The 27,769-nt window shown below is 52.2% G+C and overlaps 1 protein-coding gene across 3 annotated transcripts in view; it reads left to right on the forward strand.

Moving 5' to 3' along the window:
• ROR2 (receptor tyrosine kinase like orphan receptor 2) overlaps window positions 1–17,219 on the forward strand; it is a 185,018-nt gene extending 167,799 nt beyond the window's left edge. For 2 of the 3 annotated variants that reach the window (XM_072841008.1, XM_072841017.1), the window contains 5 exons: window positions 4,692–4,819; window positions 8,311–8,625; window positions 9,834–10,079; window positions 13,140–13,342; window positions 14,764–17,219. In XM_072841008.1, the coding sequence (XP_072697109.1) occupies window positions 4,692–4,819; window positions 8,311–8,625; window positions 9,834–10,079; window positions 13,140–13,342; window positions 14,764–16,209 (2,338 nt within the window). In that variant the 3' untranslated portion in view covers window positions 16,210–17,219. The remainder of the gene's footprint in view (window positions 1–4,691; window positions 4,820–8,310; window positions 8,626–9,833; window positions 10,080–13,139; window positions 13,343–14,763) is intronic. The other variant, XR_012037879.1, reaches the window with a different exon arrangement.
• Window positions 17,220–27,769: the final 10,550 nt, after the last annotated feature.

The raw sequence follows: 27,769 nt of genomic DNA on the forward strand, positions 1-27,769 counted from the left end.
GCTGGTGAGTAGAAGCTATCCTTCTGTTTTGCTAAGGGGCATTGTTTCTGATGAGGGGCCAGCAATTATTTGTCATGTTCCCCCTTTTCTATTTATTTTAAGTTTTCAGGAGGTTGACTGTTATGTGAGTGGATGTTCTTTCCTTTTTTTTTTTTTTTTATCTTTCTTGCTTGCTGTTTGCTGACATTGCTTGATTAATGTGCTACTATTTTTTCATCAACTCTGGAAAAATGTTGGTGATTATTTCTTCAAATCTTTTTCCCAACTCTTTGTGTCTCTCTTCTCCTGGGATTTGATGGCACATCAGTTAGACCCCTTGTACTCGCCCCCAGCTCACTGAGGTGCTGTTTATTATTTTGTAAATTTTTAAATCTATGTTTCAGTTTGGAAATTTTCTTTTGACCTGTCAAGCTTACCATTTTTTTCCTTTATCTAATCTGTTCATACCATCCAATGTGGGGTTTATTGTGGATTATGTGTTTTAGTTCTTTAATTCTTTTATAGTCTCCACGTCTCCTGAAATTACCCATATTTTTCTTCTGTGCATTTTTTACTACACTTAGAGTTCCTGAAAGCTCTGGTCTGCTAACATCTGGATCGTCTTTGAGTTTCTTTTGACCATGGGTTATACTTGCCTGTGTCTTCATGTCTGCTAATTTTTCGTTGTGTACCCGACATTATAGTTTGTACTCTAGATTTTGTTACCTTCTCTGAAGAATCTTTTGTTACTGCAACCTATGGGATTACTGTCAGGTCACCTGAAGCTTATGGAAATTAGTCTCAGGCTTTGTTAAAGTGCTGTACCTCGGTTTACTCTTTGTGCTTTTGCCCTTTGTGAAAAACGCTTTCTATCCTTCTGCTGCTCTCACTCACCTACTCCTTTCCTTATTTTTTTTTTACATAAATTATAGTTATTTATCTGTCTCCCCTCCTTGACCATGAATTTGTTGGTTTATAAGTTCCTTCTTCATCTGTGTCATTAAGCCTTAGATTAGTGTGTGAGGCATTAGGAATGTAGGAGATACCTGAAATGGAATTTCCAAACATTGCTGTTCTGTGATTCAGTATGCCTGGATGTTTCGCTCCTGTGGTTTAAGGGCTTTTACAGATGGTGGCTTCTGTCTCGGTGCTTTTCTTTAGTCTCTGAATGACCTTTTGTTTTCTTAAAAGATTTTATTTATTTATTTATTCATGAGAGACACAGAGAGAGGCAGAGACATAGGTAGAGGGGAAGCAGGCTCCCTGCAGGGAGCCTGATGTGGGACTCAAACCCAGGACCCTGGAATCACACCCTGAGGCAGATGCTCAACTGCTTGAGCCACCCAGGCATCCCATCTGAGTGACCAGTTTTACAGACTTCAGTAGCTCTGTCACTCTTCAGAGGTCCAAAACTATGCCAGGTAAAGGTAAAATATAATTGTGCTAAAAACTAAACAGGAGTTTCCACGTGTTTTCTCAAAATTCAGAAAGCTGAAGGATGTCATTTTCTAGCTACTTCTGTTTGTGGTTTTGGACATTCTCTACAATTCAGCTTAGAAGCCCAGTGAGCTGAGTTAGCAGCAGATGAGATGAGATGGCCTTGAGCCCCTTCTCAGCATGTCTTCCCTACCCATCCCTCCCATCTCCCCCTGCTCTTCTGGTCCTGGAGGCACCTGCCCACCATGGGGGACCAGGCTTTCTATTCCTTGATTCTTGAAGTGAAGAAAAGAAATCGCTTCCTCTTGTGGAGTCACCCCAAGGGACTGACTGCATCACATCTCCTATCCCAGTCACAGGTGACGTTAAACAGAGCATGCATATCTCATTGATCTTCCTGGCACAGTGGGTAAGTGCCCCGAACCCACCCGCAGACAGTGACTTGTGGCACACACACTGGGGCAGAGGGAACTTGGGCTCGTGTAAGCATCGGTTTTAATTTAGTCAGCAGTTAACTCCAGGTCACAAAGAGTGAAGGAGTGAGTTGGGTGTATATTGTTAGCACCTGTGCTTGGTTGTTTAAACTCTATTTAAGGAATCCTTGACCCAAAGAAATAATGGCTAAGCGAGATTGTGAGAAAGGGCATCCAGCTCTTGTTGACACCAGACTCTCTTTGTTTAGATTATTTATGGCTCCAGGTTCCTTTCTTTGAAAAAGAGAGTTCCTGCAGGTGCCGAGGAGGGAGAGAGCCAGAGGTGGCTGAAGAGACCATATTGTTCCAGACCCTTTGTCTCCACTATTATGAGCATCCAGATTTTACGTTTGTAAAATACAGATTTTTAAGTCCATTTGGTGAAATTGGACACAACACAGATTTTCATTGGGGGATGGGCTAAACCAGTGTAGGGCGGAAAGACAAGTGTTGTTAGGCTTGGGGGCAGGTTACAGATTTGCTAGAAAACAAGTGACTTTATGACAGGCCTAAGGCACTTGCCAGAAGCTTGCCCCTGGAGCCCCAACCCCCGCTCCTCTGCTCCCAGCAGATGGCAGCCGTCATATATCGGCTGTGGCCACATCCACCGTCTCCTGGGAGCATCCTGAGGGCCCTCTGAGAAGCATGTGGGTCCTCAGAATGTCTGATCTCCTCAGCTGAAGGCAGGACTAATAGGTTCTACAGAACAGAATGTAGAGCAGGGGACACATGGGTGGTTCAACGGTTGAGCGTCTGCCTTTGGCTCAGGGCATGATCCTGGGGTCCCGGGATCGAGTCCCACATCAGGCTTCCTGCACAGAGCCTGATTCTACCTCTGCCTGTGTCTCTGCCTCTCTCTCTATCTCTCCCCCCCTCTCTCTGTGTCTCTCATGAATAAATAAATAAAATCTTAAAGCAAAAAAGAATGTGGCACAGACTCTAGTGGGGCCGTGCACAGGCTCCGACGAGGGAGTCAGACTGGGGGGCCCAGTGGAGGGCCATGTTCTTGTAAGGCTCCCCATCCAACCTCTGCATTTAGAAGTGTGATCTGTGGTATCCGTCTACATTGCACACTTCCCTGTTGTATAATAAGCACATCTCGTTGTACAAATTATTTGAAGGTCAGATTTTGGGCATCTCCCCTCCCCCACGGCTTCCCTCCATTTCAGAGATGCCTCTCATGCAGTGTAATGGTAGAGCACAGTTTCTGGATTATTGTCATTTTCATAAAAGTCTTGCTTTCAAACCGCAGACATTTACAGGGGTGTGCTGTAGTGTTTCTGATGTAGTTCGCGTGTAAGATGAAACATGCTCTTGATGAGTGTTCAGTGTGTATTTGTACATATACAGGAACATGTACCCACACACGTGTATGCTTCACATTTCGAATCCATCTTTCAGAACTCTGTGGCTCTACTCCCTTAAAGGTGCTGGATTTTTAAGTTAATAGACTTTACGTTTTAGAGCAATTTTGGGTTTCCAGAAGAATCAAATAGAAAGTGTAGAGAGTTCTCACATACCACCCCCCAACATCCACACCTACAGTTCCCCCATTAGTAGCATCTTGCATTAGCGTGGTGCATTGGTTGGAATTGATGAGCCAATATCAATACGTTATGATTAATGGAAGTCTGTTCCCTCTTGGTGCTACCTCTTGGTGTTGGGCATTCTATGAATTTAGACAACAGATTTTTGAACAGCGTGGGGACTGAGACGCCCACCCCTCTGCGTGGTTGGAAATCTGCGTGTGATGTTAGACTCCCCAAAAACTTGACTACTAGTAGCCTACTGTTGTTGACTGGAAGCCAACCATCAATAACAGTAGGCTGTTATCGATAATGATCAAGTAACACATATTTTGTGCATTGTACGTATTATATACTGAATTCTTGCCATAAAGTAAGCTGCAGGACAGAAAATTTTACTAAGAAAATCATAAGGGAGAGAAAGTACATTTATCATATTCTATTTTGTGTATTGAAATCAAATTGCATGTAAATGGACTCACAAGGCTCAAACCTATGCTGTTCTGGGGTCAAATATGATATGACTTGTATCCACCATTTTAGTATCATACAGAGTAGGTTCCCTGGCCTGAAGTCCTGGTTCTTTGCAGGTTCATCCCACGTACCACCCCCTCCACCAACCCTTGGCAACCACTGACCTTTTGCCGTCCCCATAGTTCTGCCATTTTCAGAATGTCAGATGGCTAGAATCCTACAGCACGTAGCCTTTCCACATCGGTATTTTATTTCGTATCGTGCATTTAAGCACCGGACCCTTTGTGTCTTTTTGCGGCTCATTTTTTGTTTGTTTGTTTGTTTGTTTGTTTGTTTGTTTAAGATTTTATTTATTTATTCATGAGAGAGAGAGAGAGAGAGAGAGAGAGAGAGAGAGACGGGCAGAAGGAGAAGCAGGCTCCATGCAGGGAGCCCGATGCGGGACTCGATCCCGGGTCTACAGGATCAGGCCCTGGGCTGCAGGCGGCGCTAAACCGCTGAGCCACCCGGGCTGCCCGACTCATTTGTTTTTGGTGCTGGCTAATATTCTGTCTGGATGGACCACAGTTTGTTTATCCATTCACCTCCTGAAGGACATCTTGGTTGCTTCCGAGTTTTGGCAATCCAAATAAATAGAACCGCGGTCAACATTTGTGGGCAGGTTCTTGTGTGATCCTCTGTTTTTAGTTCATTTGGGTAAATACCAAGGAACGAGATGCCTTGATCATAAGATGCTGGATTTGAAAAGAAAAGAAAAAGAAAGAAAGAAAACCAGCATGCTCACAGACCGTATCTTCCCCAGAGACGACTACCATGAGGACGGCTTCTGCCAGCCTTACCGGGGGATCGCGTGTGCACGCTTCATTGGGAACCGGACCATCTATGTGGACTCCCTCCAGATGCAGGGGGAGATTGAAAACCGAATCACAGGTAGGAGCAACACCGTGGGACAGTGAGCACGTGCCCCACTGCCACGTGTCTGCACAGACAGTCCCACCGGCGTCTTGGACGGTCCAACCCTGGTGCGTGTGTTGCCATGGAAAGTCAGAGAGCTTTGTTAGAAGGAGTTGGGACTGCCACCCCGGTTTCCCCTAAAATGTTCCCACTTGTGTGTTCCCACTAGCAAGTGCAGATTGCTTAGAGTAGATGTCCGATATACTTCATTGGGTCAACCACGTGGGTTCAAAGCCCTGAGATGTCCTGTCCTCACTGGGTCGCCAGGGCCTCCCTGTCCCCAGGCTGGCCACCCTGGAGGCAGGCCAGTGCCCACACCATTCAAACACTTGACTTTTTTATTTTCCCTGACTCTGGCTCCCTCTCAGACAGGGGCTTAGTTAAAAGGTTCACAGGGCCCCTCGGAGTTTGGGAGAGAGGTTTGCGGGTCAGCAGCAGTGCTCGGGGCTTTCAGGTGCCTGCTTCACGGCGTGAGAAACGAAGCTGCGTGTTCTCTGTCTCTGCTATTTGCCATTTCTGGTTGCCTTTGGTCCTCAGTGCACTGACTTTTACATGTTGATGTGAAGGTCTTCTTGGGGAAAATCCTTTGAGAAGTAAGACAATGAATTAGACCAAAGCCTTGCAAAACCCTCTTCCTCTGGACTCTCCTCCCCCTACAAACACACGCACATTTTTCTCTCCAGACTATCTAAGGAATGAGGAAAATCTTATGAAGATGGCAGATGGCCCAGTTCAACTGGGTTCTCTGCATAATAGTTCTTGACCCTGGCTGCCCACTAGAGCTACCCACCCACCTCTGATGCTGGACTCCCTGGGAGACGTGTTGGGGTTTGCAGAGAGGCTTGCAAAAAAAGCACTGCCCTGGTGAGGATGCTAGGGGATGCTCATGGAGGTGTCACTGACATGTCCTTCTAAATTCAGGCCAGCCTTCCCCTTGTCTTTCACCTCAATCTGGAGGGTCTGAGGTCATGGTCTATCACAGATCTGCCTAGCCCATAGTTACTGAACCCCTGAGAACGTTCTGGAAACATCAGTATCTCTCATTGGAAAAGCTTTTCATGTCATTAAAGCAGAACTTCTCAGACCTCTTTGATCCCAACAGACAGTAAAATGTGTGCTTTACTTATGATTTGGTTTTTAGTTTACCCATACCTGTATCTCAGAGATGTGACATCGGTTACAAGAAACAAAAACCATCCCTAACAAAACCAGTGCACTTGGATTTTTCTCTTCAGTTCTATTTCATTAAGGGAAAAAGTTGGTTACAGCCTTAATATGAGCCATGCATTCTGCTATCTTCTGTTCTGCTCTAATCATCTTGTAAAATGCTAGTGGCAGACTCCAGAATGTTCATCCCACTAACTGACAGGCCCTGATTCCAGGCACAAGATTGTTCCCGAGTTATATTTGAGGGACCTGTTTGCAGCCTTCAACAACTCAGATATTGAAGCAGACTGATTTTATAGCAGTTTTTAGACACAAGCCTAGAACGATGTTCTCTAGATTTGTGAATTTGGGAGAGAATAAAGTCGAAGTTGCTCTAGACTGCCGGCCTGTGGTTTTGAGACTGTTGGTTGTGGAGATGTTCTGTTTGGAGAGCAGGCTTGTCAGAACTTGTTCCCAGGACTCTGGAAGCTTCCCAGGGAATGGGCCCCAGGAGGCCTTCAGGGTGACCTGTGAGGAGTGGGCAAAGGTGAGGACATGACCTGTTGGACCTTCTGGGTACCTAGAGCCATAGTTTCAGAAATAAGCCTTCACGAGATATGTTCTGAGGGGGTCAGGGGAGAGGAGAGATCATTAAAGGGTCAGCTGTGACACTCTATTGGTTGATTACCCCCAAAGAAATGCTAGGTTTGGCTTTTTTAGAACATCTTTCCATGCCTTGGGGGGGGGGGGGGGCGTTGGGTCACAGCCCACATCATGACAGCCCTCACGATGGTCACCACCTCTGCCGTGATGGGACTGAACTGGGTTCACACCTGGTTCTTGAGCCAGCTCCGAGACAGCCTGCACCTAAACCTCTTAACTCTCTGCTCCTCGATTTTCATATTGGCCAGAAGGAGGAGTAAGGACCACGCGTTCATCTTACAGGCTCTGTGCAGGCTTCCATCCCCCAGCGCGTGGCCTCAACAAATTGCTTGACAGATACACAGGACCAGAAAGGACTGAGTGACTCCCTATCCTGTAGTAAATAGCGAGCAGGGCCAGAAGTGGGCTCCCTCGCCAGCTCATCTGTTCCCCTGGCTGCCCTGGGTGCTCAGCAGGTCCCCAGGAGAATGGGTGCCCACAGCGCCACCTGCTGGCCTCACTGGGCACCGCACCACAAGTCATGGGTCGAACTGGTGTCCCAGGGATGGAAGCCCAGCCTGTCCTGTTCTCTCCCCATCTCTGCAGGGTGTGTGGGCAGAGGGGCGTCGGAGGTTAGATAGTCACAAGCAGGTCCTCCACAGGTCAAAGCAGATGGGCCTCCTGGCAGTGGGCTTGCTGGCTGATGCCTCCTTTGAGCCCTGGTGGCCGAGAGAGGGCGACTCAGCCCTCCTGCCACAGGCATTGCTGTTCCCCGCTCACCCTGCAGCCCCCACCCGCTTCCTCTCTCCACGTCAGAGGTCATGTTCATGCCCCTCACACTCCATCCTCTGTCCTACCTCCAAAAATCAAAGCAGCCGACCCTGGCTCCAGACCCTCCTGCCTCAATGTGCTTCTCTGCTCCCTGTATCACAAAGCACCCCCATCTCTCCCTGCCACCGCGAACACCCTCCAGCTGCCTGCTGGCTCTCCCTCTCATCCCTGCCTCTCCCATTGTTTTCTTTACTCCTCCCGTGGCTGCATTTCACAGGGCTGGTTGCCCACCTGTCTGGCCTACTCCCTTCCTCCTTCGGGGGCACCCCTCTACCTAGGCCCTGACAGGGCCTCCCCAGATGGCCTCACTGCCCACAGACCCAAGGACTCGGATGTCAGAAAGAAGACTGGGGCTTGGTCCTTGTGTGCTTTTCCCATCTCTGCTTCTAGAAGTCACCCAGCCCCGTTGCTCTACAAGCCGCCCTGTGCTTGCAGAGCCCAGTTCATAGCAGGGCCTTAGGAAGTGGCTTTTGGGTGTAAAATCTGAATCTTCCTGGGGTGGAAGAAGCATCTAGCTGGATGAGAACCTGGGTGTGGTTTTCCTTTCTTATTCTGCTTATGATGTCTGTAAGTGAAGCCCTGGGACCTGGGACTTTCTTCATCTGGTGCAGATCAGGGTGGCTCATGCTCCCTGGGAGTCTGCTTGGGTGAGAGCCTTTCTGGGCATGCGGAAGACAGGAAGACAGGGCGACAGGGCGGAGGATTGGGGGGCCCTGGTGGGCGGGGGAGGGGAGAGGGTGGGTGGGCACGAGTGAGGGAAGGGGCCAGGGGCTCCGAGCAGGTGAGAGACACCTGGCTGGCGATGCGGGTGCCCGCCCACCCTGACGCCAGTCTCCCCGCCCCCGCAGCGGCCTTCACCATGATCGGCACCTCCACGCACCTGTCGGACCAGTGCTCGCAGTTCGCCATCCCGTCCTTCTGCCACTTCGTGTTCCCGCTGTGCGACGCGCGCTCCCGGGCGCCCAAGCCCCGCGAGCTGTGCCGGGACGAGTGCGAGGTGCTGGAGAGCGACCTGTGCCGCCAGGAGTACACCATCGCGCGCTCCAACCCGCTCATCCTCATGCGGCTGCAGCTGCCCAAGTGCGAGGCGCTGCCCCTGCCCGAGAGCCCCGACGCCGCCAACTGCATGCGCATCGGCATCCCGGCCGAGCGCCTGGGCCGCTGTGAGTCCCCCGACCCGGTGCCCGCCTCCCGCCGGGCCGTGTGTGTTGGAGCTGGGCCCTCCCAAGGCCGGGCGGCCCCCCAGGGAGGAGGGGGTGCCCACGTTAGGGCTCCAGGCCCGGCCGCTGCGCCCCTGCTCTTAGGGACGAGTGAGTCACCACCCGCTAGGGCTTCAGACTCCACACACACCCCAAGGGGGCGGCATCCTAGGGGTGCTGCAGAGGCCTCTGAGCAGCGGGAGCCCGGCGGGGCCGCGTTCCATACCTGCCCTGGGCCCCAAACATCTGTCATCTCTGAGGAGGTCGGGGTGCTGCCCCTTGAAGGGGAGGGAGGGGCAAACCTGGGGAAGAGGCCGCCTTCCTCCCGGGCCTGGGACTCTCTTCAGCTCTCTGGTGAGGCTGGGGGTTCCCAGAGCACCACGGAGCTCCTCCGTAGGGCAGCCAGAGCCTGGTCTCTGGGCTCACCGCTCTGTCCAAATCCTGGCTCAGGGCTCACCCCAGGTGAGCTTGGACATGTTGCTTAAATACCAGTTTCCTCGTATTGCCCGGAGATGGCAACTACGATCCTCAGAAGATGGGGAATGTGAATTACATGAGTGAGTCTGTAGAAGCTGCTTAGAGTAGTGTCTACACCCGGTAAGCTCTGCAGGACTGCTGTTCAGCACACACATGCACCCCGGGTCTGGCTCAGGGAGCACCCTGGGTTTGGGTCCCCACCCCCCGTGCACTGCAGAGATGATGCAGTGTCCTACCGGGCAGCACAGTGGCCGTTGGAGGGTGTGGGCCTGGGTGCTCACTGTCCCTCCTGGCCAGTTCGGCTCTGCTTCTAGTGCAAGTGAACAGGAGGTTGGGGTCGACATCCTCATTTGGGAATGAAGGTGCCTGGCAGGTCCCAAATGTGCTCTCAGGATCATAGCATCACTTCAAATGGGCTTCCTGCCCCCCATGTATCCCCTGACTCACCCCTGATTTAACTTGTGGCCTTGGGGCTTCGTGGAAGTCATGAGATTCCTTTAAAATGAGTTTTAAATGCTGCTTTTCTGGGAAGGAAACTCTTTTGGGTCTCCTGGGAATTCCCGTTTGGGTAGGTGCAGGCTTAGTGATTCTGTTGTTGCTTTTGGGGAGAGGCGGAGATGGATACTCTCTGGACACCCCCTCCCCCCGAGAAAGGCTTAATTTTTGGGCCTCCTAACATGTCTTTTCCCTCCCAGACCATCAGTGCTACAATGGCTCGGGCACAGATTACAGAGGCACCGCCAGCACCACCAAGTCAGGGCACCAGTGCCAGCCGTGGGGCCTGCAGCTCCCCCACAGCCACCACCTAACCAGCGCAGACTTCCCCGAGCTCGGAGGGGGGCATGCCTACTGCCGGAACCCTGGGGGGCAGATGGAAGGCCCCTGGTGCTTCACGCAGAATAAAAACGTACGCATGGAACTGTGTGACGTACCCTCTTGTAGTATGTATTCTCTCTCTCTCTTTTTTTTTTGAACGCATTAACTGTTGAGTGCACTGTGTGGTGGTGTGGGGCTGGGGGGCTGGTGGCCCTGGCACCTTCCCCATTTCCCCACCATGATTGTTGGTTGTAAATACAGCCGTTGTGGGTCCTAGCAGTCCTATCTGGTTGTGATGTTTGACAGAAGAGGAAAGTCTGAAGGGTCATGTGCCTTTCACCCCAGATTTCACCTCTCCGTGGAGACTGCTGTTTACATGTTGGGTCCGTCAGTGCTTTCCTCCCTGTGTGTGGTCCCGAGCTGTTGAGTTTGGCATCTGGTTTCTCCATCGACGCTGTTACATAATGTTTCCCAATGTTAGGAAAAGTGCTTCCTGCTGCAGTCAAGCCTAGGCCTGGCCTCTGGTGCTGGGGACGCAGCACCTCCCGCCCTCCTTCACCTCCTGCCACGCCAGCTTTCACAGGTGGACTTGGCCAACTGAGGAAGAACTGAACTTCAGTCTCCCTGCCAGTTTCCCTGCAATTTCTTTGTGAAATTAAGGACAGAAGAAGAGAGGGCCGTTAAGGGTTGCGAACCTGACAAGCATGACTCTCTGTTGAGACCATTTACATTTTGCCATCTTCCGCCAGCCTGGGTGCCCGAGAGAAGATTGGCTGCCTTCTGAGTCTTACATTTGGGCACCTAGAGGCAGTGGTTTGCTGGAAAACACTACCGAGAAGAGACAGAGGAGGAGAGATTAACCGTGAAGCAAAGCCAGGCTCGCCGTCCACCCGCCAACCTCCTCCCCTGCCCCAGCGGCCCCGGGCTGGGCGAGCCTGCACCTGCAGCCGCTCGGATCCCTTACTTCCCGGGAGTGTAATTGGGCAGTTCCAAATTTGCCACTCCTCTTAGCACAGATCTTAACACAGATCTTCAAGAATGTGGGTTCACTGCAGGAATAAATTTTAAGAGAGTGTCAGGAGTTAGATGATCGTAAAGCTGCTTTGCAGAATGCCACAGTTGTCTAAAAAAAATTTCCTGCGAGGAAGGATGTCCATGATGTCCTGTTAGAGAAAGGACATTGTAGGGTTGTAGCTGTGTTCTTCCTGCTTGCTGCTTCTCCCCCTACCCCACCCCTGTCTGCATCCCTCCCTCCCTCCCTCCCTCCCTCCCTCCCTCCCTCCCTCCCTCCCCTCTTTCCCTTCCCTTCCCTTCCCTTCCCTTCCCTTCCCTTCCCTTCCCTTCCCTTCCCTTCCCTTCCCTTCCCTTCCCTTCCCTTCTCTGGCTCTTTCTTTGCAAAGGAAAGCTGTGCATGTACGTGTGTGAGCACACATAGGCACCTACATTTTATGGATGAAGTTTTGGAAAGATACACACCAAACTTTTAGCAGGGACTTCCATCGCCTACAGAAATGTTACCATCAGAGACTTTTAACCATAGGAAACAAACTGAGGGCCGCTGGAAGGGAGGGGTGCGGGGGGACGGGGTACCTGAGTGCCGGGCATGAAGGAGAGCATGTGATGTGATGAGCACGGGGTGTTATATGCAACTGATGAATCACTAAATCTACTTCTGAAACCAATAATACTATGGGTTAATTAGTTGAATTTAAATTAAGAGAAGACCCCCCCCCCAAAAAAAGGATGCGTTCTTAAAACGAGCAGTTGTTACTTTTGTAGTTAAAAATTAATCAAAACATTAAAAATATACATTCGGTTTGATCTGGCAGGTCTAGGATTATCTTACATCGCAGAAATCTTTGCACTTGGCAGGAATGCTAAGGATACGTGTTGCAGGATCACTTTGAGTCGCTAAATAAGCAGCAGGCTAATTGCTTCCCAGCAGGGGCAGGAGGATGACCGAGAGATACATCTGTACACGGAGTTGTGTGCGGCTCCCGACAAATGCCTGGAGCTGTCTGTTCTTCGTGGAACCTCGTCTCAGACGTATAAATCTGCCACAAAAACCAGGGGCGGGGCAACATGGAGGCTTGGATCCCATTTAAAAAGAATTCTATTTAAAATTCTAGTTGTGAGACTATTGTCAGAACAGCTCTGTCTGTCATTTCTTTGGGGTTCGCCTTAACACGAATATAGAAAATCAGGTGAACACCAACCTGCTAACAGCGGTGTAGCCTTTGGTAAACGGGCCAGTAGGAATGTTCGCAGCCCCATAATCACCGCAGTTGTTAGTAAGCATGGTATCTGTTGGTGATTTTGAAAAGATGATGATAAAATAAATGGTTGCACAGGTGTTTGGACGGCGCTCACATCCCTGACCTGGGCCTGAGGGGCATGAAATCTCCCCGGAGAAATGACCCAAGCCTCCACTGCCCCGGAGGCTTCTAGAACATCTGCCTGGAATAGGGGGAGCGGAGAGCAAGAGCCTTCTGTAGTGTTATTTGATTTTAACTCTAGTAGGGTGTGGGGGCGTGGTCAGCGTGGCACTGATGGGACAGACAGACAGACACTGCGGCCCCGCATGGCCCCTGCACCTGTCTGTGGATCCTGTAGAGGGAGACAGAGCATTGCTCCTCCCTGTGAAAATGGCAAGGCTACCTGGAAAGCCACAATCTGCACATTTTACCATCGTGTTTTCGAGCGTGCTTGTGGCCCCAGGTTGCGGTTGGGTCAAACTCACTGGCTACCAGTGCTCTCTTACGTCAAATGCATTTTGAATTATTACAAAGAATATATGTTCATTATATTGAAAACTGGAGGAAAATCCTAAAATGTTGCAGAAAGGGTCATTTCTCACCCCAGGATGTTCGTTCTTACTACACTAAGACCCTTAGAGTCCATGGGGTTTTGTTTTGTTCTGTTTTGTTTTTTTGGTGCCGGGTATTCCCGATTCATCCCATGGCGGCAGTTTTGGATTATGTCTCACACCGTGCAAGGGGTTGTGTGCTTTTCAGTATGTCACCTGTTTTTAGGCTTGGTGTGCCGTTTTGCCCCTCTGTGGAACTCACGGGATCGTCCACTTATGCTTGAATATTGCAGCTGGGGGAGGGCGTGGGCTGGCGGAGAATTTGGAGTTGGAACGGGGGATTGTGTCTTAAAAAAATTGTGAACGTTGCCGTTGCCAGGTCCCCAGGACAGCAGCAGGATGGGAATTCTGTACATCTTGGTCCCGAGCATCGCCATCCCCCTGGTCATCGCGTGTCTTTTCTTCTTGGTCTGCATGTGCCGGAATAAGCAGAAGGCCTCGGCGTCTACACCGCAGCGGCGCCAGCTGATGGCTTCCCCAAGCCAGGATGTGGAAATGCCTCTCATCACCCAGCACAAGCAGGTCTCCTCCGCACACCCCCCCACCCCTACCCCCACCCCGGCGCAGCCTCTGCCTGGAGCTCGCTTGCCTGCGACATTTGGGCTCTTGGTTTACTTGATACACAACACATAAGTATCTGAAATGGCCCTTTATCTTCTCGTATCTGCTCTAAGACATGTCAGGACCCGTGTGTCATTATGAAGGAAGCGGTAGGAGTGTTGGGAACCCCCTGTCCCACGGTCCATGGCTTGTCCCTCCGCCTCGATGGCTGCTTTAGCGGGAGCCTGAGGAGCTGTGCCGAGGTCCCCACAGAACAAAATGAAAAGGGCTCGGGTGGGCCACCAGGCAAGGGCCCGTCTGGCTCTTGTAAGGGACGGAGCCCTGCTTTCTGGCCAGTTTGGGCTTGGGTCGGTTTTGCTTTGATTTTCAGGGAAAGGGTGGATTGGCAGACTTATAGAGAAGTTAGGACGGGGCTGGTCTAACCTCCACCTGGGGCTGGAGGCCATCCCTCCAGCCCCTGCCCACCCCCCACCCACCTCAAGAGCCCCTAGGACGGTAAGAACACCCCAACACACAGCACAGGAGACAGGCTGTCACAGCCAGCCTGGCCTACATGAGGGAACATTACTACTTGCAGGCAGGCTGGGCTCTGAAGGGGGTGTTCAGGGTGGTCGGGGGGAGAAGGGACTCACCTGGCTCTGTAGCCATCGGCCACTGCACACTCACTGGGGCTTTGGGGGTGGACGGTGAGGAGAGGGGGAGCCTCTGAGCACAGGGAGGGACACACAGAAGGAGCAGGACGTTGGGCTGATTTCACCATGTGCCGCCTCTGTCACAACGGAGCCAATCAAGAGGAAGCAGCGGGATGGGCCCATGGCGGAGCCCCTGGAGAGCAGCTGGCCTAGGCTCTGACAATGGCAGACACCGTGGGGAGCTCGCCACGGGGTCCCAGAAACACGCTGGGTCTCTCCAGGAGCAGTGGTGGTGCCTGGGCCTCGACGCCGGCCGCACATTGGGGAGCTCTGGGAAGGGTCCTGCATGGGGGATATGGATGCGAGAGTCCAGGGGTGCCTCTGGGATGGTGGAGCCCAGCTTGGTTGGGTGTGTGTGCGTGTGTGTGTGTGTGTGTATGTGCTTGAGTGTGAGCAGGTGTGCACACACAGTCTGATGGTGCCTCTGGAGTTTTGGGGGGACAGAACTTGCAGCCCAGCGGGGGTCCTCAGGCAGCCTCATGCTGTCAGTGTGGTTAAGAGCAGAGAGCGGTGTGCAGGGCAGGCTGAGCCTGGGATGGGCAGCGCTGGGGGTCCTTTGCTGGGCTGTGCAGTGGGCGACACCGGGACCGCCCCTGGTCCCCCCTCGGTCCCCCCCCAATCCCCCTCCCCCCCCATCCTTGCCCTGTTGTGCAAATGCAAGTGTTTCACGACAGCTTTTCTTCTCGGCAGGCCAAGCTCAAGGAGATCAGCTTGTCGTCGGTGAGGTTCATGGAGGAGCTCGGAGAGGACCGGTTTGGGAAGGTCTACAAAGGCCACCTGTTTGGCCCGGCGCCAGGGGAGCAGAGCCAGGCCGTGGCCATCAAAACGCTGAAGGACAAAGCAGAGGGGCCGCTCCGGGAGGAGTTCCGGCACGAGGCCATGCTGCGGGCCCGGCTGCAGCACCCCAACATTGTCTGCCTGCTGGGCATGGTGACCAAGGACCAGCCGCTCAGTATGGTCTTCAGCTACTGCTCACACGGTGACCTCCACGAGTTCCTGGTCATGCGCTCGCCCCACTCCGACGTGGGCAGCACAGACGACGACCGCACAGTGAAGTCGGCCCTGGAGCCCCCCGACTTCGTGCACGTGGTGGCGCAGATCGCTTCGGGGATGGAGTACCTGTCCAGCCACCACGTGGTGCACAAGGACCTGGCCACCCGCAACGTCCTCGTGTACGACAAGCTGAACGTGAAGATCTCCGACTTGGGGCTGTTCCGCGAGGTGTACTCAGCCGACTACTACAAGCTGATGGGGAGCGCGCTGCTGCCCATCCGCTGGATGTCCCCCGAGGCCATCATGTACGGCAAGTTCTCCGTGGACTCAGACATCTGGTCCTACGGCGTGGTCCTGTGGGAGGTCTTCAGCTACGGCCTGCAGCCCTACTGCGGACACTCGAACCAGGACGTGGTGGAGATGGTCCGCAGCCGGCAGGTGCTGCCCTGCCCGGACGACTGCCCCGCCTGGGTGTATGCCCTGATGATCGAGTGCTGGAACGAGTTTCCCAGCCGGCGGCCCCGCTTCAAGGACATCCACAGCCGGCTGCGTGCCTGGGGCAGCCTGTCCACCTACAACAGCTCGGCGCAGACCTCGGGCGCCAGCAACACCACGCAGACCAGCTCCCTGAGCACCAGCCCGGTCAGCAATGTCAGCAATGCCCGCTACGGGGGCCCCAAGCAGAAGGCCCAGCCCTTCCCGCAGCCCCCGTTCATCCCCATGAAGGGCCAGATCCGGCCCATGGTGCCCCCTCCCCAGCTCTACATCCCAGTCAATGGGTACCAGCCGGTGCCCGCCTATGGGGCCTACCTGTCCAACTTCTATCCGGTCCAGATCCCGATGCAGATGGCCCCGCAGCAGGTGCCCGCCCAGGTGGTCCCCAAGCCCGGCTCCCACCACAGTGGCAGTGGCTCCACCAGCACAGGCTATGTCACCACGGCGCCCTCCAACACGTCCATGGCCGACAGGGCAGCCCTGCTCTCAGAAGCCACCGAGGACACCCAGAACGCCCCAGATGACGCGGCCCAGAGCCCAGTGCAGGAAGCAGAGGAGGAGGAGGATGGCTCTGTCCCAGAAACCGAGCTGCTAGGGGACAATGAGACTCTGCAGATGGATGAGGCCGAGGGGCAGCTGGAGGCCTGAGGGGGCTCGGGGCCACTGGGCACTCAGCGGGGAGGCTCGAGCCCAGGCACCAGTGGGCTGGCGTGCACTCCCACTGCACAGAATCTGCACCCGTGTCGTCCTCTCGTGCGCAGAGCTGCCGTTTGTGGCCACTTGAGGCTGGAGGGTCTTTGAGCTGGTGGCGCCTGACCGGGCAAAGGTGGTGGCCCAGAGGGATGCCCGGTGACCACCTACGCCCCCAGCATTCCCCGAGGGAGATGGGCAGTGGGTGAGCAGGGCCTGCACTTTGCAGGGACGTAGGTACTGTCTGCCCTCCACCTTGCACGTAGGATCGGATGTGGAGCAACTTTGGGAATACAGGCCTGTGGGGCCGCGAGGCGGGACGTCGGGCTTTGGGATTCGGGGCAGCCGGCCTGTTCGAGGATGGAGCCGGCCTGCTGTCTCCCTGCCACCCACCCCGCCCTGCCCCTCTGCCAGAGACCGTCTCCCCACTGCCGCCCAGGATCGGCCGGAACAGGATGCTGCCGCCTGCCTGCCGGGGTCCCGTGAACATGGGGCTTCTGAAATGGGAATTCTCAGTGCCTTACATGCAAATGTGCCTTAAAAGAAACCCAATGCAATTTTGCATTTTTGTGAAATGATTTTAATCATCCTGCATGTGTATTTCGCCCACTTTTCTGGAATTCAGGGGCAAGTGTTTCTTGGGTTTGGAATGTTTGGAGCGACGTTGTACAGAGCACAGTATTGTTGTTTTGTTTCTCGAGAATCATGTACAGACCTGAAATGTAATTTATATGGTTTTGTATGCCATTTTCATGGACGTATGGCGAGCTTAGTAATTTAACTGTTTACTTTACCCACCCTGGGACGCCACCTGATTGTAATTTGGTTTGCTAGTGTTTGTGTCCTACGTAGGCGAGGTCCGTTCATTTCAGAGCCGGCGGGAGAGGAGGCTCACAGGCTGGCACACCGATCGATCTCACTAGTAACTCCCATACCTGGTGTATCCAATAAAGTGAAACAGAACTTTTGATGGGCTCTGTGCGGGCTGCGAGGATGGCGGGCAGCCGCGGTGCCGCGGGACCCAACGGCGCTGCCATGGGCTGTTTGCAGTGGCTTTGGGGCGTCTTGTCCAAGATGGGCAACTCCTGAGCGCAGCCAAACGATGGAAGCACGTTCCGTTGCTTCTGTGTTATGATCTGGGAGGCGAGTTCACTGCAGATGATGTGAAGTTGCTGTTTGGTTTTAACCTCTCTGCTTTGAGGTCCCTTGGTCCCTGGCACTTTGAGATCTGGAGGTTGGACCTGGTACTTCCTCGGGGCCCTGGAACAGGGTGGGGAGGTGAGGTGAGGCTGTGAGTGCGAATGGAGCCGCCTTCACCACCCGCCCTGGGCCGCCTGGGCCTCTGCTCCCTTGGCATGTCAGCTGTCTGAACCACGGTCACCCCAGGGTCCAGCTCTCCACAGCTTCCAGCAATGAGACCCAGAGGGGCTCCTGAACGCCAAGGACTCTGCTGGTGCTGCCTGGCGGGTTCCACAGTCCTGGGGCCGGCTCGGCTCGGCTGGGGATTTGTGTCCTGTGTGCGGGCCGCAGTGCATCTGCCTGCAGCAGGTCCGGGTGCAGCCAAGAGTGTGCACATACAAGTGCCTAACAGGTGCTGATGCTGGGCTCAGGGTCCCCGGCCAGCCACTGAAGCCCAGGACTGACGGTCCTGATCATGCAGGACCTCGGGTCATCCTGAGCTCCAGGGCTCTCCTGCGCATGGCCCTTGCCCACGGCTCTGGCATAATGCTGCTCTCTCGTAGAGCCACAGAGACCAATAAAGAACTCACTTGTCTCAATGTGTATCCTGAAATCGGGGTGGTGGGGAGGGGGTTTCTTCTCTGCTTGGCAGAGGAAGCATGATTGGCGCTGGGGCCGGGAGCCCCCCCAACCAGAACCCCTGCTCCTGGCGAGTGTGGTCCGCATCGCATAGTGAAAGAGCTCAAGGTTAAATGGAGCTACTTCTCATTTCCCTGATCGGAAAGAGGAACTTCATCTTATCTCTAATTTGGTGCACCTGATGGTCTAACTGTTGGGTTGGCACCTGAGAGTAGAATATGGGAACTAGCCCCCTGCTGCCCTCTCCTCAGCCGCTACCTTGGTTTACCACCTGGGACGGGCGGGGGGTGGGGTGGGGGGGTGGGCCCGCAGCTCAGGCCACCCACAGTGCTGAGGTGCCCCTCCCGGCCCCCTGCCAAGTTCTGCGGAAACGTTTGCAAGGTTTTTTTGCAGAGTGGGAGAGGTTTTGATTTGGGGGATTTTACGTTGGGGCCCAACATAGCCTTTGGTCGTCGCAGCTCCCTGTCGTTGTGAAGTCTTACTCGTCTGCCGGAAGGTCACTCAGTTTCTCAAGTTCACTGAACAGTGGCTTAGACGGGATGTTCCCGAACAACTGACCTTAGAGCGAAATTGCCCCATCATGAGATCAACGTCGCGCGGGCTGTCTGCCGGCCACTCGCCCTGTTCACCCCACAGAGGGCGATGGCCACCGCTACTGAGTCACTCACGAAAGTGTGATCAGCTCAGTCAAGCCCGTACGATGCCACGGACAGCTTTTGCGGTCCTTCTATTTTTTGATAAATGATCCTCATGGAAACGGTCCATCAGAGCAATGGCTAGTTTTTCTGGACTAATTGTAGGGTGTTGGCCTAAGAGCCACAGTATACCCTAGCTCCCCCTCTACGCAAGAAACCTGCTGGCCTCTCTGGACATGGAAACGTTGATTAAGTGGGCTCCCTTTGCATTTGGGTTCTGCCTCGACACGCTCTGCTGATGCCTATTTCAGGGCGACTTTGTTTAAAGCGGGCCTCACACGGATGTCAGTTGTGTGTGAGATTCTTACAGGGACCTAGAAAACCTCTGTTGAGGTGAACTTGTAAGAAGGCGCTCGTGTCCGAGTAAATCAAGGTCAGAGTACCAGCTGGAAGCCTCACTGCTGCGAGCTAAGGTGACTCCGGCAAGGCCCATCTTGCTCCCACCTCGTCCCCTTGTCCCCCTCATCAGTCCCCAAGGTAGTAGAGACGAAGGCCTTGCTGGCCTGGGACGTCATGAGCACACAGTAGGTGGCTCTTGAGACAGGAGTGGTGCTTTATTTAGCTGGAGGACGCCTGGATTTAGCCTAGCTGGTGCCTGTACAGAGAAGGCCATGACCCCGGGGTCAGGTGTCCACACTCAAGACTGTGGCACTGTTACAAGACAGTATTTCCTTTTCACGTTTGTTTCACTTGGGTACTGTGCGGTGACTACGTCCCTGTGGTTCAGAGACATGCACACTGGGAAGTCCTGCCCGTCCCAGTCCGTCCTGTCTCCCCACACTCTCTTCCTCCAGGTAGACGGCAGTCATCGGCTTCCTACGGGTCCTCCCCGTTTATACGTATCCCTTTACTTTAATACATAAGCGGTTCTCTTCTTTACAGATGGTTTCCTGCCTCGCTTTTTTGTCACATTAACAATGTATCCTGGGGCTCTCTGGCCTTCAGTGGATGGGGAGCCGCTCAGCTGGAGGATTCCTAGCAGGGCCCCTACTGGTGAGCAAGGGCAGGACTTGAAGGCAGCAGGTGTCTCAGCAGAGCCTCCCCACGGGGCCCTGCCACGGAGCTGCCACCAGCAATGTCTCAGTGCCAGTCGGGACCCCCAGCCCTGGAGCGCTGGGCATAGGTGGAGAGGACTGGGAACCCGTGGCCGGGCTCTAGGGCATGTTTTCAAAAAGGCAGGAAAAGTTCACATTTTTAACTCATTAGCATTGCTTTTCATGAATTTGTCCTGTTTGGGTTATTATTATTATTTTTTAAGATTTTATTTGTTTATTCATGAGAGACACAGAGAGGCAGAGACACAGGCAGAGGGAGAAGCAGGCTCCCTGTGTGGAACCTGATGCAGGGCTCGATCCCAGGACCCCGAGATCATGACTTGAACCAAAGGCTCAACCACTGAGCCACCCAGGGGCCCTTGTCCTGTTTGCTTTCTTTTCCAATCTGAAGTGCTGAGGTTTTAGTGAAAAATGTTGCCCAGAGGCAGAGGCAGATTGAAAACCATCCCTTGGATGTTGGAAGGCCTCAGGGACACATGCAGGTTCCCGGGGAGGGCAGGGCCAAGTGACCTGACTCCAGAAGGCAGGGGGAAGGATCCCCACCACCTCAGGGTGGGAAGGGGTGATGCAGCGCCAGTGCCATTCACAAGTGTGCCCACCAGGGGGCCAAGCTCGGGGAACCGCGCTAGTGATCAAGGTCTAAGGGGGAGGCTGACAGGCAGGTGACAGAGAATTCAGGGGAGGAGAGAGCCCGGCCCCACCCTGTGCTCCTGCTGCACGCCCCCATTCAGATCCGTTCCTTTTTCTCTAAAGAACTTGACAGGAACAGCACACCCCATTTCCCGGTGCTGGCTCTTCACTCCTAGTGCCTTGTCTTTCACCATTTCCTTAATATGGTCTTTCTTTCTTAAGGTTTTAATGCTCATCTTATTGTCACTTTAATTAACCAAATTTTATATTTTACTTTGTTCCTTCACTATAGTGTCTTTCATTTTTTTAAAATTTTATTTACTTATTTGAGAGAGAGAGAAAGAGAGCATGAGTTGGAGGAGAAACCGAGGGAGAGGGAGAAGCAGACTCCCCTGCTGAGCGGGGAGCCCAAGGTAGGACTCGATCCCAGGACCCTGAGATCATGACCTGAGCCAAAGGCAAATGCCCCCCTACTCTGATGTCTTTATTAGAAAATCGCACTAGAGCCACATCTTTGGGGGAAAGCCAATCTACACTGATAAGAATGTGCAACCAAAGAATTCTGTTAAGATTCACCATTACCTTGGGGGATGCCTGCATGGCTCAGTCGGTTGAGTGTCTGCCTTCAGCTCAGGTCATGATCTCAGAGTCCTGGGATCGAGTCCTGTATCGAGCTCCCTGCTTGGCAGGGAGTCTGCTCCCTATGTCCCCTGCAAATGCTTTCTCTCTCTCATTCTCTGTTTCTTTCTTAAATAAATAAATAACATCTTTATTAAAAGAAAAAAAAAAAAGAAGAAGCAGATTCCCCATTACTTTGAGATACATGAATTGGGCTATAAGAGCCAAGGAAAAGAGTAAAGAAACTGACCTACAAGTTGTCCGGAAGTTGGTTTCCGTGTTCAGGACCCCTCCTCCTGCTACCTGGTTTCCATTCTCAATTTGCTTGTTGGAGCTTTTTCCTGTAAGTGACACACAGGTGCACTTGGTCTGTGGTGCTGAAGTAGACACGAGTCTGTGGAGTCTGTGTCCCGCGACTTTTCCAACCTGCAGACAGGCAGCCTGAAGGGGTCGCCGTGGACACCTCCAGGCCTGGCTCTTACCTTGTATCCAGTCTCTGTGTCTTCACATCGCTCACCCCAGGAGACCCATGGCATTTTGTAAGAGGGACTTCGTTCTGGGCTCCAGAGAAGACACTTCCCTTTCCTTCGGGGAGAGATCTCAAGGCTCCTTGAGTCTCTACTGGTCAGGCCATCACCCCCTTTTTACTTTTAATTTTTTAAATTCTGCTGTGATTTACTCTCATAAAACTCAGCCATTCCAAAGGTACAATTCAGTGATTTTTTTAAGATTTGCAGAGTGTGCAGCCTTCACTCGAATCTAACTTTAGGACATTTCTATCCCCTCACAAAAATCCTTCATGCTTGTCAGCCCTGGGCTATCTGCTCTGTTTTCTGCCTCAATAGATTTGCCTTCTTTGGACGTTTTATATAAATGGAATTATACAATATGTGGCGTTTTGCTTCTGGCTCCTTTCACCAAACAATGTTTTCAGGATTCATCCGTGTTGTAGTCCATTATCAGAAGTTCATTTTATTGCTGCATAGTATTCCATCATATGGATATGCTATATTTGTTTATCCACTCATCTGTCAGTGGACATTTGGATTTTTCCAGTTTTCAGATATTCTGAATAATGCTGCTGTGAACTTTTGCACGTGCTCATATGTGGATGGAGGCTTTTGTTTCTCTCAGGTAGATTCCTAGGAGTGGAATTGCTAGGTCATATGGTAATCAGTGCTTTCGTTCATTTTTTTAAGGTTTTATTTATTTATTTGAGAGATAGAGAATGGAGAAGGAGGGTGGAGGAAGCAGCAGAGGCAGAGGGAGAAGCAGGGGCCCCACTGAGCAGGGAGCCATCGGGCTCTGAGATCATGACCTGAGCTGAAGGCAGATGCTTCACTGACTGAGCCCCCAGGCGCCCCAGTAAATTAGTGATCTTTCTAAGAAATATCTCAAACTATTCTCCAAAGAGGCTGCACCACTGTACCTTCCCATCAACAATGACTGAGGACATGGCATTTCAGTGCTTCTTCACCAGCCCTTGTTATCATCATCTGTTTTGTTTTCCTCGGCTTTCATTAGAGCCGTCCACTTTCAAGAATATTAAAAGAAAACATCCCTTAGATGAAAGATCTGAAGGTGCAGGACAAGTGCTGTGGACAGGATGCTAGGCCTCCCCAAACGCCTTTCACATAAGTGTTCATACGGTCGTCCTACGAATACTTCTCGGACATATCCTATTGGCTGGATTCAGTGGTGAACCGGACAGGAAACATTCCTACTTTCTTGGGAGGAAGGTGACTGAACAAGAAATACTGTGAGAAAGGCCAAGTCTTCCTGGGGAACAGTCCCTGCCATTTGGTGACACCTCGGGCAGATTAACTGTGGGACTCAACCAGGGTCCCTCAGGTATCATTAGATCGGGTCCCTGCATTTGCAAACAACGAAGGACAGAGACATGCCCCTCCACCATGAGCACGCTGGCAGGTGGGTACCCACGGTCTTCCAGAGCTTGTGAAGACTCCAGGCTCCTGGGGTCTCTTTGTGGAGGCTCCGCTGTCATCTAGAGACCCCAGCATTGCCAGGACCTCAGAACATAGTGGCAGGGCCCTGTCCGGGGGGCCCAGGCCCCCCAGACCTGCCTGTGAACATGGTGGGGAAACCACATGTTTATTTTCACTAACCTCTGAGTGAAATGTAGCATTTCCTCTTCTGATGAACGCAGGGAAAGCCCAGAGATACTCATCGCACTCACGGCTGGCTGCTAGAGAAAATCGCTATGCCCTCGAACCCCTGCGGTTGCGGCAGATGCCCCAACGTTCGGTTTCGCTCATCACTACTCCGTGATTACACCCCTCGGCGGGCCTGCCGCAAAATCCTGTTATGCACTGAATACAGGAGCTCACGTATCGCATCCTTTGTTTTGAAAAATATTTAATAATTTTGCTATAGATGTTTTCCGTACAATGTGTTTCATTTTATGCATTAAAAGGGACCCAGGTGCAAAAGGGTCCGTCTTCACGGTCTCGCTCCCTAGACCCCCCCTCCCCATGCCCAGTGATGCAGCCCTTCCTCCTGTGGCTGCCCCCAGGCCCCAGGCCATCCTCCCAGACTCCTGCCTCTCCCCTGGCTGCTCGGATCCAGGCCGGAGGCAGGAGGAGGGGGTGAGGCCTGCTGCCACCTGGCCTCCGCCGTCCCCCTTTCTCAGGCTGTTTGCAAAAGTGCGTGTCAGGAAGACCCGACCAGCCAGAGAAGCAGGAGCCGAATAGGAGCACAAAACGGTTCTGCATCTTCTTGAAACGATCAAAATCATTGCTTGCTCACATCCCCCGCGCTCACGGGCTCCTACAGTACAGTAGGTGTTCTGGGGGCGCCCCCGCGTCCCGGGACGGGGAGACCACCGTCTCACGTGGGGGGAGCTGGGCTTCTCATTTTCTCACAGGTAAATGTTCTTGGAGTTTTAATTATTATCCAATAGGCGTCAATTTCTAGTTACTTCAAATAGCTCTCAGTGTGGATTTCATTAGCCGAAGAGAAACGGCACATTTCTCTCATACAAAACACAAATTTACTCTGTACTTCGTGGTGTGTGGTGATCTGATGACAGCCGGGGTGATTCTGTGGGTCCTATGAATATGCATGTTCATCGCATGTATTCAGGGCATTTATTCTCCTAATAAGTTTCATTAACTTGATTATGCCTGGGGGGCATTCTTTTTTTTTTTTTTTTTTTTTTGCTAAGACGACAGAGCATGGAAACCTGATATGTGGAAGGAAACGAGGATTCCTAGTGGAAAACTCTGCTTTTGCTCTACTGCCGTTGACGCGATTACCCCGCAGGGCGTGAGCGGATCTAATTGTGGGTGGAATATTCTGTTGCACGTGCAGACACACAGTGTGACCACGTGGCCCGCGGAAACCACACGAGACCCTCTCCAAACGGACCCGAGGCGAGATCATGAGATCGATCTGGTGACAAATGCCGGTGGCAGCCTGCTGTTCGCTCCCTGTGCAAGGGGTCGCGCAAAGAACCAGAAAGAGCCAGCAGATGGGCTCAGAAGCCACGCACGTTCTCGAATGTCCGTGGTGTTGCAACTTTCTGAAGAAAACTCAGCAGCCTGAGGGGAGATTCCTTGGCAGGACTGGGCAGTCTAAATAATCTGGTCTTTACTCACCAAATGTGCCCCTAAAAAAAAAAAAATACTGTGACCCAGAAGCCTCTGGAAAGGTTTGTCTTCAAAGTTCCTTTCCTTGTGACTGGTGATGGCTTATTTCCTCGCTTTAGCTGGAAACAAAATCATACAGGTGGGCGCCTCGGTGGTTCAGTGGTGGAGCGTCTGCCTTTGGCTTAGGTCATGATCCCAGGGTCCTGGGATCGAGTCCCACATTGGGCTCCCTGTGGGCTCCCCGTGGGCTCCGCTTCTCCCTATGCCTGTGTCTCTGCCTCTGTGTGTGTGTGTGTCTCATGAATAAATAAAATCTTAAAAAAAAAATCATGCAGGTATAGCCACAAGGGCATCTGCTCATGCAAGACAGAAAAGCAGAAATTCACTCTATGAACGACGTATATTCCCTTCCTACAAACGGTGCATTTCCCATTCCCAAGGTTGGGGTCTCAGAATCCTGGGGGGTGGCCGAAGGAAACAGGGAGTGAGCAGTTTTGATTTTTATGGGGACAAAAAGCCGGTCTCACCCCTACGGGGTCAGCTGTGCAGGAGCGCGGTGTCCTTTTCAAGCAGAGCTGACAGTGCATTCCAGCCTGGGGGGTAGTGGTTGGGGGGTCCTCAGCCTCCCCCGGGGATGTGGGGTCCCCAAACCACAGACTGAGATGCAACTCTGACAAGTGCCGCTAGAGGCCACTAGAAAATAAACTCTAATTCATCTGTCCAGATCCTTACATACCTGTTTCCCTAAAAATGATTTTAGTTCACATACACAGCCAAAAAAAAAAAAAAAAAAAAGAGGGGGGACATCTGTTTGGTGCCCCAATTTCAAGTGTGGTGGGCGATAATATAAATGCTAATTAATTAGTGGAGGAAAGTGTGTTCCGGGTGCCTCTCCAACCACAGACAGTAGGTCGTTCCCTCCTGAAAAGGTGGGATTATAAGAGGTTAAGTGCCCAAGGCGGGGAGTGTCTCCCTCTCTTGCTCACTGCTGCCTCCCCAGGGCTGGGCTGACTTCTGGGCTTTGGTGGGCATGGTCTTTACATTTGGAACCAGAAGGAGATTGCTGGAGGCCGCAGAGCGAAGGTGACACTGTGATGCCCAGTGTGACCTTCAGGAAGGAGCTTAAAGACCTCTCCCCAACCAAGTGTCGGGAAAGATGGCCGTGATGACCCAGAACATAGATGTCACACCTTCCCTTTGCTAAGAAGTCACTTATGGCTGTGTTCCCCCAAACGGGGAGCAAATCCAGAGAAAGGATAACGAGGGATCAAGAAAATATCAAGAAGCCCTCCCCAAACTCCTTTCCCAGATTCTCGAACCCAAAGTAGCTGCTGTGTCCCTGCCTCTTCCCTCCCCGGAGGTCACACACACACGTGTCCGTTCAACCTGAGGAGTTCAGTTCTTTGCTCATGGATGGTTTTGCTTTCTAAAAATCCTCATGGCAGATTTCGGATAAGTGGAATTCTCCACTTAGAGATTTCTTGTTAGTACTCAGCTATTTGCGAATGCCCTTATAACGTTGCCGTGAACATTCTTGTGCGGAAAACCATGACCTGCGCGGTGCCTGGCCCTGAGAAGCACCAGATATGTGGTTGCTTCTACCTTTTCCACATGTGCGTGTTCTGCTTGCCCTCCCCCCTTCTCTCTGCGTCCACCTTTATGTGACCCTACAGACCTGTCTCTTCTGATGCCTTTGTACTTTCTTCTAACTCACCACTTGTCTCCTCAGAATCTCCAGGCCCACACGTGGACGCCGGAGGAACGAAGTTGTATGTCCCACCGGTACTTCTGTGTCCTTGAAGCCCAGTGGTTAAGGTTGTCATACCCAAGGCTCTGTGGCCACCAATATCGGTCCAGGTCTGTGTGAATTTAAATGCACGTGCGGTTTTGAAAATCAACCCAGGATAAAAAGCCATGAAATCAAAGTATTGAGATTTTCAAGATGACCTCTCTGCTCCAAAGAAGAGTCTCAGTACTAGTCCTCCTCCTGATAAAGAAGTAGGATGCCAGCATTGACATGGGGATGGGGCACGTGTGTGTGCTGACATTCCTTCCTTCAGAAGTTAACCCCTTAGGGACTCATGTCGCTGGATGACCTGGGGTCCCCTCTTGAATACAGAATACCATGTGCCTCTGGCAGAGATCCTCAGCCCACCCTGCCCTCCCCTGAGGAAGGTGAAGTGACTTGCCTCTGGTCTAGAAGATGGATGAAAAACACAGACAAACAGAAGAAGGTCACCATGGGTGTTAAATATGGTGAGAGTTAAGGCCCAAAGTACTCAGAGATAATGAGGGGCTCCATGAAAAAGTCAGAGCAGCCACAGATGTTTACACACTAAGTATGGCAGATAAACACAGCAAGCAACAGCCCCAACCCCCAGGAGCATGCAGCCTTAGCAGGGGCAACTGCATCTTTTAGAATATGAAAGAGCAAGTCAGAAAAACGTGAGCAATCACAGGAGCGTATTAGCAGCACAGTCCCTGGATTGAGCTAATGCAATGAGAATTGTGTTCCCTCCAGAGAGGGTCTAATCTTTTCCCAGAACACATTTCAACCATCGATCATGTACCTGACAACAAAGTCAACCTGAGTACAATCCTGAAAGTAGAGATGTCACAGGCTTTCCCCTCTGGCCATCATCCCAGAAAACAGAAGATGGCCATTCCGAGGTCGAGGATGATGAAGAGCTGACTCCCTCTGTTTCTTGCCCCAGTGAGAGGATTGGACCCATTGGGGCCTGGAATCCCACTATGCACAGACGATCACTGTGGCAGCTGGTGTGCCTGCCCTACCAGCACCACCATTTCTACAGCTAAGATGGTAAATGACTACACCCAAGAAAGTCTGGGTTTTTCTTTCTCTCTCTTGTCAGAAGTAAGTTTGTAACTATTGGCTCCTGATGAACTTTTAAAAAATTATTATTAATTTTAGTGATTGTGAGAGCCTGTAATTGGGCACAGCAGTGGGTGGGACTGCTGTCATCTCGTTGGTCTCTTGACTCTTCAGAGGAAGGAAACTTCTCTTTGCTTCTATCATGGAAGGGATGGGTTAGATCATCCGTAAGAGGGTGGCCCACCGCAAATATGAATCTGA

Source organism: Canis lupus, chromosome 1 (assembly GCF_048164855.1).
Source record: "Canis lupus baileyi chromosome 1, mCanLup2.hap1, whole genome shotgun sequence".
In the NCBI taxonomy this organism is placed as follows: domain Eukaryota; kingdom Metazoa; phylum Chordata; class Mammalia; order Carnivora; family Canidae; genus Canis; species Canis lupus.